This window comes from Alligator sinensis, unplaced genomic scaffold (genome assembly GCF_000455745.1).
Source record: "Alligator sinensis unplaced genomic scaffold, ASM45574v1 scaffold288_1, whole genome shotgun sequence".
In the NCBI taxonomy this organism is placed as follows: Eukaryota; Metazoa; Chordata; order Crocodylia; family Alligatoridae; genus Alligator; species Alligator sinensis.
Genome location: NW_005841876.1, coordinates 3,551,569 through 3,565,206, shown reverse-complemented (window position 1 = coordinate 3,565,206; position 13,638 = coordinate 3,551,569). Strand labels below are relative to the sequence as shown.

General features: G+C 42.1%; 1 protein-coding gene across 9 annotated transcripts in view; it reads right to left on the bottom strand.

The window, feature by feature from the left end:
• Positions 1-13,638, bottom strand: part of ATP11A (ATPase phospholipid transporting 11A) — a 267,750-nt gene that overhangs the window by 140,702 nt on the left and 113,410 nt on the right. For all 9 annotated transcript variants that reach the window (XM_025196104.1, XM_025196100.1, XM_025196097.1 and 6 more), the window contains one exon: positions 6,778-6,900. Coding sequence is in view for 7 of the 9 variants with exons in the window: in XM_025196100.1 (XP_025051885.1) it covers positions 6,778-6,900 (123 nt within the window). In the remaining 2 variants the exon portion in view is untranslated. The remainder of the gene's footprint in view (positions 1-6,777; positions 6,901-13,638) is intronic.

Here is a 13,638-nt window from a genome sequence, read left to right as displayed (position 1 = left end):
TTCTCTCCCGGCCTCTCCATGCGGCTCTCCTTCGGCTCGGCACCATCTTGGGCTGGCGCTCCGAGATCTTTCTTCTCAGCCGCTTCTTTGACCGCATGAACGGCCACACGCAGCTGGGCCTTCAAACTCAAACCTTCATTCATTAAATCAGTCACAGTTTGAAAAGCTGCACTCACTTTTCCCCCCTTGTTGTCCTGTAGGGCCACTCTCTTTTACGGTGTGCTCCTCCATCTCCGGGTCTTCACGGAGCTCGGACGGACACCCGCGATCCCTCAATCTAGGCACCATCATGCCAGGGGACAACCAATTGATCGGTGCTGGTTCTTTAATCTCTTGAGCGCATCTCAGGCAATGGGCACACTCCCGAGCTAGATCCGGGCTCACCGCGCCCGCCGGGTCGACTTTGGCGAGGGACACAGTATCGAGGGGCTTGAACCAGACCCGCTCATCGCTCATGATACACCCGAACGCCGTGGGGTGAAGATACACCTCTCCCCCTCCAAGGGCTTCGTCTTCGGAAGCTCCTGTGCGGGCCGGGAGCGACCCGAGCCCTTTTCCGTGCTGCACGCAGGCTGTGGCCAGCAGCCCGGGCACGCCGGGTAGGAGAGGGAAGGCCGTCGAGCTGGAATTAGGCACAAACGCTTAGCGGTAGTTTTAAAGATTGTTTACTTACACCGAGATGGCAGTGGTGTAGGCTGGAAAACTTGCTTGAGTTGCGGTTACAGACAGACAACACAGACGGTCTCGTGGAGGTTGCTAGGCTCCACGGAACAGAGCTCCGGATGCTCTGGGTGAACGAGCCACCAAAATCAGAATCGTAGATACGTCTTATAAAAGTTGCGCTCGAAGACGGGAAGAGGTGGGCGATGGATCAGGTCGCCAAACTCCTCTGAATCTCACACAGGGTTTCTATTACCCTGCCGTGTATTCAGAGTCCCCATGAGATGGATGTGGAGTCCTCTTCGGCTTGGGCGGAAACCGCTCAAGCCTCTTATATGGCTAACAGGCCAATCGTTAGCCGCCACGTGGGAATAATTTAAAACTAGCCAATAGCGGGGAACGAATTTACATACCAGTGGCGGGAACTCTTTTGCACCGTGCATTCCTCTTACAACATGAGCAATGCACTCTGCAAAAGAAGCTGCAAAAAAGGCGGGAAACTCGTCCCTGCACCGGGGTTTTCCTCTGCAACAGGAAACTCTCCCGTGCAATGAAGCTGCAACTTGGCGGGGATAATTCTGGGGCCGAAGCACACACAAAATCATGCCTTTGGGTCATGACAAGTAACACACGAGTCACGGACCAAAATTATGTTTTCTAAAAGCTGCACTCAAAAAATTGATTCGGATTAAAAATAATAAGATAGGTCACAGAAAAATACAAATGATCTCCACTTCAGCACAAACACAGCAAAACAAGAAATGATTTTTAGGCCATAAGGGACTGTTACCATCATGTAGTCTGAACTCTGGCATAACACAGGCTATAAATTCATGCCTAACAAATTCTGAGTCAGCTTACAAAATACTGCTAAAAAATTACTCTCAAAGAGGTCCATCTGTCTAAGATGGAAAATAACTATTCTTTTAGATATGTGCTATCTCCATGATGACAAATGGTTAAAACATACACCTTTGAGAAGATAATACCTAATATACTAAGTTTAAGTCAGTAAAGATATACTATACAGTTAAATTAGACATATCAGAATAAAAAAAGAGACCTGCAAATGTATGGCTGCATGAAAAAACATGCCATTACACTATCTCCAGTTACTTTTCATAATGTGTTGACAGGTTTTGTCATAATGTATGTACACAAGGGAATAAACTTAAGGTAGTATAGTCTTCCTTAATTTCATAGCACTTCTGTACATAACTTTGCAAGTTCTCACCATAGGTTTTAGATGGAACAATTTTTACCTCTATATTTAAATACAGTTTTGCAGTTTGGTTCTTACGCAGCCAGAAAAAGAAGATAATTCTATTACCTAAATAAGAAACATTTCCCAAATTTGATGAATTTGTCAAGAAGTCAATATTCAATTGAAGTATTTTACCGGAAATTTTTAGAGTTTTTCTACCAGCTAATTGTTATATGGTAAATTCGAACAACCAGCCAACTGCTGCCTTAAGAGAAACCAACAACTGCTCCTCAGAGATGAACTAGTGCATAATTAAATCAATATAAGAAATCACAATAAAATATTTATCAGCCTACATATAAACTATAGACACAAGAAAAAAATCACTTATTCTCACCTTCTATATCGTAACACAGCTATCTCGTAATACATTGTCACAATCATAACAATACTTAAATTAATATGCCACATTATTGTGTGTTTGGTGTGGCCAATTTCTGCCTACAAACCATTTTTCATTATCTGGAACATAAATAACAGATTATATGATATTTCAGTCAAATTCTATTGTGGCACTGTGATACTACAGAAAGAATCTTTCTGTACTGGGGCCAAATTCTGCTTTCAGGATCACCATGAAGCCTCAACCAAAGTAATGGAAGTGCACCTGTAGGGCAAAAATAGGTCCTCAGATTTTTCTTCATTATAGACAGTTATTTCAAGCAGCCATATTTTATCAGCACTTTATTTCTAAGTAATAAGACAGAGTATCTTTGTAAGTAAAACAGTGTAAAGACTATTTAATTAATTGATAGGGTTTCTTCATGGTTTGAAACCCCCCAAAACTTTTGAACAAGTTTGATATGTCTTAAATTGATAAAATCATGTACTTAAGAGATGATTAGAGTATCTCATCCGTGAAGAGCAATCTTTCTTCTTACATAAGCATGAAAGACCTATAAACCCATAAGTCCACAGCTGAGAGTTATTATCCATCTCACCAAAGAAAAGGTTGGGAAATATCCTTCATGCTTGAAACAGTCTACAGATTTTTTTTTAATTTAACAAAAATGGTTTTTCCATCTTAATTGTGCAAAGTGGATCATCTTTTAAATAAGATAAAGACAACTGTCACTAATGGCATCTTTAAAATGGTATGACACATTTAATCCATTTATGTGAATGTTTAATCATCTTAAAATATCTCTGTTGGTCAAATTGCCAAAAGATTTATTCATTGCAACTTGAAAAAGCAGCTAAATGGCAAATTTAAGAGGTGGTTATCAATAAACAGTTTGCCCCACTATAAAAATAACAATATAGATAGATGCTGACAACTGAAAAATGCATAATTTATTAACCGAAGAAGATATCCCTTAACCTTTTGAACAAAAAGGCATTAGCAAATAGTTTCACTAGAGTCTGAACAAATCAGAATTCCACATGTTTAACATATGCAGTATCTGCTACTTTAAATTAATCTATCTGCTTTTGGAGAAAAATGTTCATACTAGAAGGAAATTGTGCAGGAGGAAAAACCACATGTATTTTAATGTCTAGACAAATTAATTTTATTCTCTAGTAACTCACCTGAGTTGACTATGTTTTCTTTAGGACAATAAAATTGTTTTCTAGTATGAATATATTGCATTTTTGTAACATTCTAGTGTACAATTTAGAAAAAACCCCAAAACCTAAACAACAACCCCCTACACCCCCCCTACAAAATTAATAGTGTTTTTAATATGAGGATAGAATAAGATCAAGTTCTTTAAGACACAGCATTCATTTCACAGCTCATCTAATCAATTTACCTACTAAAGACCATTTAAACAAAAAGAAAATACAAGGTATCATGAAACTCTTCCAACAAAGACATAACACTTACATAGTGGAAAAGTTGTCAATATTAGAGAGACCTGACGAAGAATGTCTTACGTCACAAAGCTTGTCTAACTTTATCCTAACTACATAGTTGGTCCAATAAAAGATATCACCCTAAAAAATCCTTAACTCTCGCATAATTAATGGACCATCATGGCTACAACATCACTTGTACACTACTGTCAATATTAAACTTGCCAAAGGTGTGAAAATTCGCAGAAGATGGGAGGCCAAAAAAAGAATTAAGCCCCATATATATAAAATGAGTAGAAAAAAAAGGGAATAAACAAAGTTTGATTCTTTTATTTGGAAAAATGTCAGCAGGATTTAACTCATGCTTTGCTTTTATAAATTCCCTTGAAATATGCTAGGGGTGCGGGGAAAAAGGGAACAGAGGTACCCTAACGGAGTGTAGAAAATTGCACAAATATGTACGTTGTTTAATTTTCCAAAGAGCAATTTCCAGAAAACGAGATGTTAAAACATAGGATTTCACTCATGTTGCATCACTTTAGCTGTATTTCAGCTGTTATCCACCTCATTAACACCTGAATATGTCAGATTGCAAATACAAGGATAACATGTAGCTCATTTCAGATGGTCTGTAGATGAAGTTTGTGAGCAAGGCAAAATAAAAATACATCTGGCCTTCAAAGTCTAGGAACCAGAGAACACTCCGAGATGCTGCAGAAAAACTTTGTATTATAGTTTGCTATTACTTTTATTTAAGGCACACTTTCAATACGAAAACTCTCATCCACCAGTGGTTACTCAACTGATTATTTAATGCTGGATCTGAAGATGTGCGCTTAAGAAATTTAAGAGAACCAAGTGAATTATAGAGATGAAGCTTGTAGGCTTTTGATTGCATATTGTGCTGCTGTGATACTAGGGAACTGTATTTAGACACAGATCTGTGGGTCAGCAGACTGGAGCATTCCCAAGGCAACACACGTGGGCCACAGGAAGAACCGAAGAAATCCAAAAGCCATAATTCTCTAGAGAATGACTTTTGAAATATACAGAGAATGGAGTGGTCAGTGGGTTAGCCCCGTCTCAGGAAAATACTGCAAGATTATTTCCACATGTACCAAATACACTGCAAATACTGGCAATACAAGAGTTCTCTTCCACTATCCTACATTATGACTTTCTGATATGTAAGCACGTAAAAAGATAACTCATTTCTCCAAAGGAAAGCCTTCTGTCCTGCAGAAGTCTATTTTCTCCCTTAACTACCTGTGAAATACTAAGATAAAATGAGCTAACACTTCTTTTAGGCCAATGCTGCTTTTATGTTAATTGTGGCTCATTCCATTTACTTGCCAATCATTCCAGGGACAAGCCTGTCAGGTGATGTGCTCTCCCTGACCACCTACATAAATAATAACGCTTAGAAGGACCCTATGCATGCAGAGGGCTGTGCCACTCTTTGTTCCCGGTTCTGACTTAAATCGAATCAAGACCGCTTCAAATGAGATGTCTGTTTACCGTTTAACTTAGTTACGGTCAGAGGCAGAAGCATGCTTGAGCTTCGTTTAGCCACTGTACACTTAGATGCACAAAGGATGAAGGGTTCTGTTCAGTCGGGACTAACTTCGCCATCACAATTGAAAGAATAAAATGTTTACTGAGTGGTCCACAAAAAAGTTTTAAGCGTGAGAACCTACAGTTACCTCCAAATATAACAATTTTGCATCTGCATTTACTCGAACTGCATGACCAACAACCTCTGTTCACAGATCTGGAATGATGCTAATAGCATCATTTAGATCCTTCCAGGCATGTTCTTTCCCATGAATAACTCTCTTTCATGGAGCTGCACTTTCACTATTGACCACTGCCTGACATTCACCTGACCTTGTTTTTTCTCCCTTCATGAGGCAGCTGCTAGATTCTTTCATTCTTACACAAACAATTCTTCAAGGGGAGGTTAAAGAGGACCATTGTCACCTCCAGTCCAAGAAAGTCTAATTTGTTTCTAGGGCAGCAAAAACCTGGAAATAGTATTGGGTGCTTATTTCAACTGTTTTACTTGCTGAGAAAGACAGCAACACAGAATTTGGTGTTCATTTGGTAGGGAATGTTAAATATAAAAGCCAATACTTAGGCTATATGTTGGTCATATTTGAGTAGTTCGTGTGAAATTTGTAGCGGTGTGATTTATGCCAAACTGACTTCTCTACTTCTGAAACTGAGAATTCAGCTTTGTTCTTTCAATCACTATTCGTGATAGGTGGTTGTTTAGTGCTCCTACTTCAAAAAGATTGGTGGCCTACAAATAAAAATAGTAATTGAACAGATGCCTAGCATGATTAATGTACAGATGGAATGTTCTCATTTAATATGGTGTAGACATAATACAAGAACGTAAAGAGACCAGAATGCCCCCAGTACCTCCTTGATCCTCTCTTCTCCAAAAGCTTCCCCAGAATGTTCTCATCTCTCCTAGCTCCAAAATCCCCATCCAATTAAATCTACCTGAATGTCTGCACTAAACAGAAGATAAAGTAAAGAAAGGTTGTTTTATGATGTAGCCCTAGCTGCTCTAAGTAGGTTTGGACTTCCAAGAACACTGGAGAGAGAAATTAATTACCAGTTAAAATTTGTAATCTTAGGATTTAGTGAAGTTCTCACATCATTTTCATATTACTTTTCTTTTTGTATGTTCCGTAAGTGGTAATGAGAATGCATTCCTCCATTTTTCACATCTCATCAATCCCAATGCCACACTTTCATCATCATCTTTTTTAAGAAAAAAAAGCTCACATTTGTGATGAATCATGTAGAGTCACCCTAGCAGGTCAGTATACCTCACTAATATTGACATGGAATGAGTCATGTTAGTCCTGTTCAAGCCAGAGGTAATTTGATGATTAGTTTTGGTGGAAGAAACTTGTAGCCTCTTTCATTTTACCTTCATCAACAGATGCCCCAGTAAACAGAAAGAAATCTTCAGGAAACAAGAACAGCAAAATAAGCAGACAGTGAAATGATTTATATAAATGCATTAAAAGAATAACTACTACCTTTGATGAAACTATTCTGTTATCTGGATATCTCTGTGGAATATATGCTTCAGCGCCTGGAGGGGGTTCGCGGTGCCCAACATAAATAGTCCGATTGTCCACCCAATTCTCTTCTCCAGCACACTGTGTGGGGAATAAAAAAAAAAATGTCATCTCTATTCACTCAGTATTTTTTCATGAATATGAGTCATAGAGCAAGTCTGGCAGTCCTGTCTCCCATCATCAATGCAGCTTTCATTCTTGCGTGGCCATCAATGTGGTGTTCCTAGATTTCTGCCTATAATCTTCTAAAAACTACTAAATAGCACAAATGAGAGTGAGCTGTCAAAACTCTGCCTTTAATTGTCTTCAATAATGTTTTCACTCTAAAGCAACCTGGAATCATCCTTGACATGCTAATCTTCTTCAAAAATAAACTCTAGAAAATATAGTCCATGACTCTGCTGTCTGTAACAGGGAGCCAGGGGTTCCTGTTGCTTGCACAGAGAAGCAGCAGCAGGGATGTCCCCAGGTGGGGTACAACAGTCAATTTTAGGCTAGCTGCAGGGGAACAGGAAGCCAGGGCCAAAAGGCTACACGTGCCTATTGTGTGGCTAGCTGCCTGGCAATAGGATGATAGGACAACACCCTGGTTAGGCAGTGAGAACTCTGCTACGGTAGCCAGAGGAATAGCAATATGCTGCCCTGGAGACTGAGGAGGCGCACCTGAGGGAAGCATCTGAGTGGAAGGGGAGGAGCCAAGGAATATAAGCCTGGGCTCCTGAGGCAGACTAGCATTGCAACCTTGAACTTGGAAGGGAAAGGATCTCCTACCAGCTCAGGCTGGTAAGAAGTGTGAATGGCAGGTACTCTCTGGATGGAGAGAGCCAGAGAGTGGGGAGGTGGCTGGGTAGCAATTTGATGACACAAAGGTGGAGACTTAGAGTTTGCGGCTGCTTGTATTTTTTGGTCTAGTTTATACTGGAGGAGTGAACGCGGCTGATAGGAGGTGGATTGGAGGCCACACAGGTGGTGCAGGGACACAGCCTAGAGCCCTTCAAGGGTCAAGGACCTGGTGGGCTGCGTAGGGTGGAAGCCCAAACACTTCAGAGGGATGTAGATCCAAGAGCAGTTTTGCCCTGGGTCAGGGATGCCAGGGGGCTGAGCTGAACTACAAGCAGCCTTCCCTGGGTCAGCCTACTAGGGGCACTGGGACAAGGTGCAAGACAGGGCCAAGGGGCCTAGAGACATGGAGAGAGCTAAGGCTGAGAGACCTGGGTCTGAATCAGTGGGCCAAGGCTATAAATCTACAACCAGAGTAAAGGGGGGACTAAAACGAAGAGGACTGAAGCCTATATAAAAGGACAGAAATATGAATGGAGTATCATCCGAGAGGCATGGGTATGGATGTAGGAGCAGAAGGAGACAATTATTCAACCCTTAAGGCAAGTAGAGCCCAAGGAGCCCCAGGCCAGGGAGAGACTGAAAGAGAGAGAGAGAGGGACTGTGTGTGCAGGGGTCTAAGCCCCAAGGCAGATGGACCAAGTTGGATACAAGAGAAAAACCAAGCACAGAGAGAGAACACCTGGGCTCACCAACTTCTGAAGGCAGCCTCCCCTCACTACCTTTAACACCAAGCTCTGGCAGGTAAGGAAGCAGGGTGAGACCCTGAGAAGCTGAAGTAAGAGCTAGGCAGTATTGACGCGGTCACTAGGGGGGCATCATGGCTGCCCTCAGATGCCATCCTGTTATACCATCAAATTAGATTTGTTTTAAAATTTCTACAGAGCTATTGCCCATTTCACTACCTAGATAAATTACTGATATTACACTTTTTCTTTTTTGTATATTATACTTGTATGTATTTGTGTAAAATATGTACACACACACACACACACACACATAGATAGGTATACACATATAAAATAAATACAAAGTCTGGTTTATAGCAATAGCTGGCAATTTATCCAGTTTTTCTTGACCCTGAAACAAATATAATAGGAAATAGTTTTACATTTGATCACACTGTTGGAAATGAATTTCTCCCTAGGCATTAAGCTAGCACAGAAAATCCAGAGATCTCTAGAATATAGGTGGGGGATTAGAGCGTTCATCAGGACAGTGCACTAAAATGTTTTTGTCTCAAAACATACTATATTCAGTTTCAAATTTCATCTACAGTCATGAAAATAGAAGAGTATGGTTGGCCTACATTCAGTCTCCATATAGAATTTTTGTGATATCACTTATCCAAAATAGTACTTATGCTTTTACAATTTATAACAACTACTATTCAAGGATTTGGGATGATAAAGATTTGAAGGATGTCTCAGTAGGCATAGTTTACAAAATGTTTCCCTCTTGGCAGAAAATTAACATTACTAGTTTCCAGTTACTGTAGCTAAATTTTACCCAATTTTATCTCCTATTATGTATTTGGATGTTGTGCACTATCTGGTCATTTTTTGAGTTTTACTGTTTTGAAGTGCCACTGGACTAAGTTATTTATGTAAAGAAAAAGATATTAAATTGTCTTCATCACAAAGCCAACATAGCTTAATATTGTGTTTGAGATGCTGTGTACATAATTTGGCTTAACATATTGAATAAAATATTTCCTTTCCTTGTCCAAAAGTCTGAAAATAGAAGTCCAAATATAGAATTTTATTTTATTATTAAGGACAAGTACTGTATAAAAAGATAGTAAGAGCATATAGGGACAAAGTCTGAAAGGTAACAAAATAAGTTTTTTTGAATATGTTAGAAGTAAAAGGCCAAGGAAAGCATAGGTCCTTTACCATGTTGGGAGGGGCAATTTATAACAGATGAACCAGACAAGGAGGTGTTTAAAGCCTTTTTCACTTCAGTCTTCACATGGGGGTAAAAAGAGTGAAGTGGGGGTAACCGTTCAGATGATGAACACAGTACACATTAAGGACAGGTGCTCAGATCAGAATAGGGAAGGAACAAAATAGGAATTAGAAATACACTAAATGTTCTGAAGTCATCAGGGCTTCTCATAGTGTACTTAGAAGTTGACTGAAGAAATGCATGGAAATTAAGGGAGATCCCAGAGGATTAGAAAAGAGCTAATATGGTGCCCACTTTTAAAGGGGGGCAGGGGGGGACCAGGGAATTACAGGCACATCAGTCTAACTTTAATACTGAGAAAAAATACTGGAGGATTTCAAACAACTGATTTGTAAGCATCTAGAGTAGGGGTTTTCAACCTTTTTTAATAAATGTAACCTCAGAAGCTGGAGGCAAAGCGGAGAGAGGGCAGGGGTGGCACACGACCAGATGTGGAGTGGCGGCAGTGCGGGGTGGTGGCAGCGGCCGCTGCATGTGAACTCCCCTCTCTGCGTCCATCCAGCCAGGTGGTGCCTTTGCAGCCCGTAGAGGTGAGCCACTGCCCTTGCCCTCCCACCACCCGCTCAGCCCTGCTCGTGGAGGTGGAAGCACGGGGTGGTGGATGGCAGCACTCTAGCCTGGCCCACCCACACATACCACCTAGGGCCTTGCCAAGTACCCCTGGGAGTATGCGTACCCCCGGTTAACAACTCCTGATCTAGAGCATAACAAGTCAATAAGGATAAACTAGCATGGATTTGTTTGAAGTAAATCATGGCTAACCAATCTTAATTTGGTTCTACAACAAATGGATGGGAGGCCTTGTGGCTAGGAGGGAAGTGATCCATTCCCATCTACAAAAGAATAGTTGGCCTTCACTTCCATACCCATATCACAAAAAGCTATGTGATTTGTATTTTTATTTTTTTTAAACCCAAAACAGTATGAGGTTTTTTTCAATTTTACAGATGATAAGATATACCTAAGCTTTAGGAAGGCTTTTGATACTGTGGCCTATAACATTCTGCGGCAGGGCACTATTGGTGCCTGCCACTTTAAGAGCAGAGCCAAGCACCCAACAGGTGCTTGATTGCGGTGGCCATTTTCGACCTCTGGCCATCTATATAAATAGATCAATTAACTGCTGGCAGGCAAGAGAATCCCAAGGCTGCATGCAACATCTTGGAGGTAAAGACAAGAGCTGTAGGGGATGTCTTGGAAGCTCCTGGTCCTGGGCATGACCTAAAACTGCACCCTGCTGGGAGTGGGTGGCCTGGTGGGACTCTGTGGCACGGGAGCCCCCAGGAAATACCAGGCCAGTTACCACCATGGTGAAAGGTGGGTCAGGGCACCTTAACACCAGCCCCCACCTTCAGGTAGGTCACACACCATTGGAGGTACTGGGGCCTGGCATGGCTGCAGCCACCTGAGCCTTGTGAGGTGCAAGACCCCAAGGAGAGGTAATTGGGGCCAGGCATGGCTACGGCCACCTGAGCCCACTGGGGAGGGAAGCCCCGTGGCCCCAGTGAGGGGGCGGTGTGGAGCCCCAGTGATGGGGGGGCAGAGATGAGGAGCCCCAGTGAGGTGGTGGCCCCAGTGAGGGGGTGGAGATGAGGAGCCAGGGCAAACTCAGACCCGGTCAGGTAATTGGCTGGCAACTACCCCAGTGAAGGTTGCAAGAGAGACCCAAAAGACGGTGCATCTGCCACCCAAGGTATAAGCTAGCTAAAGCCTATGGCTTAAGGGGCCCGCTCCAAGAGGGAACAAGGCAGTATAAATTGTCAATGCGTGAAATAGACCCTGTGAGAGGGGGTGGAGTGTGTGAGGCCCTAGTGAGAGGAGGGCGGTATGAATGTGCATGTGTCTGTTGCCTGACAACGAGGACTAAGCTAGGTCTGGCTGTAGGCGGGGAGCATTGTCATCTGGATGTCATCTGCAAAGCTTGAGTTGTGGTGTAGGGGAGGAACGGAGTCGCAGATAGTGCCCCTGGCATTGGGGCAAGAATGGGCAGCCTCCCGTCTTAATTACCAACAAGGCATAGCAGGTGAGACAGGTAGGTAGTGTGCCCAAAGACAGTTGGGGAATCTAGCACTGTGGCTAGTCTGGGAGCCCCAATTTGCCACACATTCTCATAAACAAGCTACTGTAAAGGTGGATGGTTGGCTATAACTAGTTGGATAATTGTATTCAAAAGGGAAGTCCAGGGTCGGATCCAAGAGCAGGGCAGTGGTGGAGTTGCAATCCACTTTGACTGTAGCACATGCACAATGAGCTTTCTAACAGATGGAACTGAGTAGTAGCTTATGGGTTTGTATTAAAAGAAGTATCATAAGCAAGCCACAAGAAATAATGAATTCTACTTTATTCAGCACTAATGGTACCTCATTGGAAGTACTGTGCTCATTTTGGGCCCCCCACTTCAAGAAAAAAATGGACTAAGTGGAAAGAGTCCAAAAGAAGAGACAATAATCATTAGTGGTTTAGAAAATATGACATATGAGGAAAAGTTGGAGGAACTAAGGTTATTCAGTTCAGAGAAGACAAGATTGAGGAAATTTGATAACAATCTTCTACTACAAAACAGCTGTTACAAAAAGGATCAATTGTTCTCTGTATTCACAGGGGAAGAGACCAGTAGTAATAGGCTTAAACAGGGAAGATTTAGTTTAGGTTTTAACTAATTATTATGGTACAGATGACCTACAATAGGTTGCAAAATATCCACCACATTTTTTTTTAAAGTAGAGATTAAACAGTTGTCTAAGAAAATTCAGAGACAAATGATCCTGCCTTGAACAGCAGTCTGGACTAAATTCCAGCCCTATTTTCCCCATGATTCTCAAATTTTAGTAGATGAAACTCATCGTAAGCTTGCCTACACTTTTTCATTATTGTAAGTTAGTGACTTACTCTCTTAAATTCTACATTTAGAAAATATTACAATATGATGCAAAACGTTTGAGAAAAATTTTTTGAGAAAATGAATACACAAGCTTAAACAAAAGAAACATGCATTCTAATACAGCTCTACTTGCATGGTCAAAGACAAAAAGAAAGCAATATTCCTTTCTTAAAATATACAGAAACATGAAGTCATATAGCACAAGTAACAAAAACATGAGTGTGGTATAATCCCATTGCTCAGGAGTGTAGGGAGCTGTTAGGAAGGCCAAGGCAGAGATGGAACTGGGACTAGCAACCAGGATCAAGGATAACAAGAAATCCTTTTTTAAATACATAGGGGGTAAAAAGAAGGTTCCGGGTAACATGGGGTCTCTGCAAGACACGCTTAGAAATCTGATGTTCTCACCAGACGACAAAGCTAACCTATTTAACAATTTCTTTGCCTCCATTTTTCTGAGCAGGGACCAGGTCATCCTCCCGCACTGGGATCCCCGATGGTCCCAGGGGAGGCGCAGCCAGGCCCAGGGTCAGAGAGGACCTATTCAGGGAACTTCTGGTGGGACTGGACGTGTTCAAATCAGCAGGTCCTGACGATCTCCACCCCAGAGTGCTGAGGGAATTAGCAGAGGTCATTGCGGGACCCCTGGCACAGCTTTATGAGCACTCGTGGTGCTCTGGAGAGATGCCAGAGGACTGGAAAAGGGGCAATGTGGTCCCCATTTTCAAAAAAGGGAGGAAGGAGGACCCAGGAAATTATAGGCCTGTTAGTCTTACCTCGGTCTTGGGGAAGCTCTTTGAGAAAATTATCCAGGTGCATATCTGCGAGGGGCAAGCAGAGGAGTGTATGCTTAGGGGCAACCAACATGGGTTCATTAGAGGCAGGTCCTTCCAGACCAACATTCTATGGCCAGGTTACAAAACCCTTGGACACAGGTGTCGCGGTGGACATAGCCTTTCTAGACTTTAGGAAGGCCTTTGACACTGTCTCTCACCCCATTCTCGTTAAAAAATTAGGAGATTGTGGTGTCAATGCCTACAGTCACATGGGTCACCAATTGGCTGGAGGGCCGCACCCAGAGAGTGGTAGTGGATGAGTCATTTTCGACCTGGAGGGATGTGGGCAGTGGG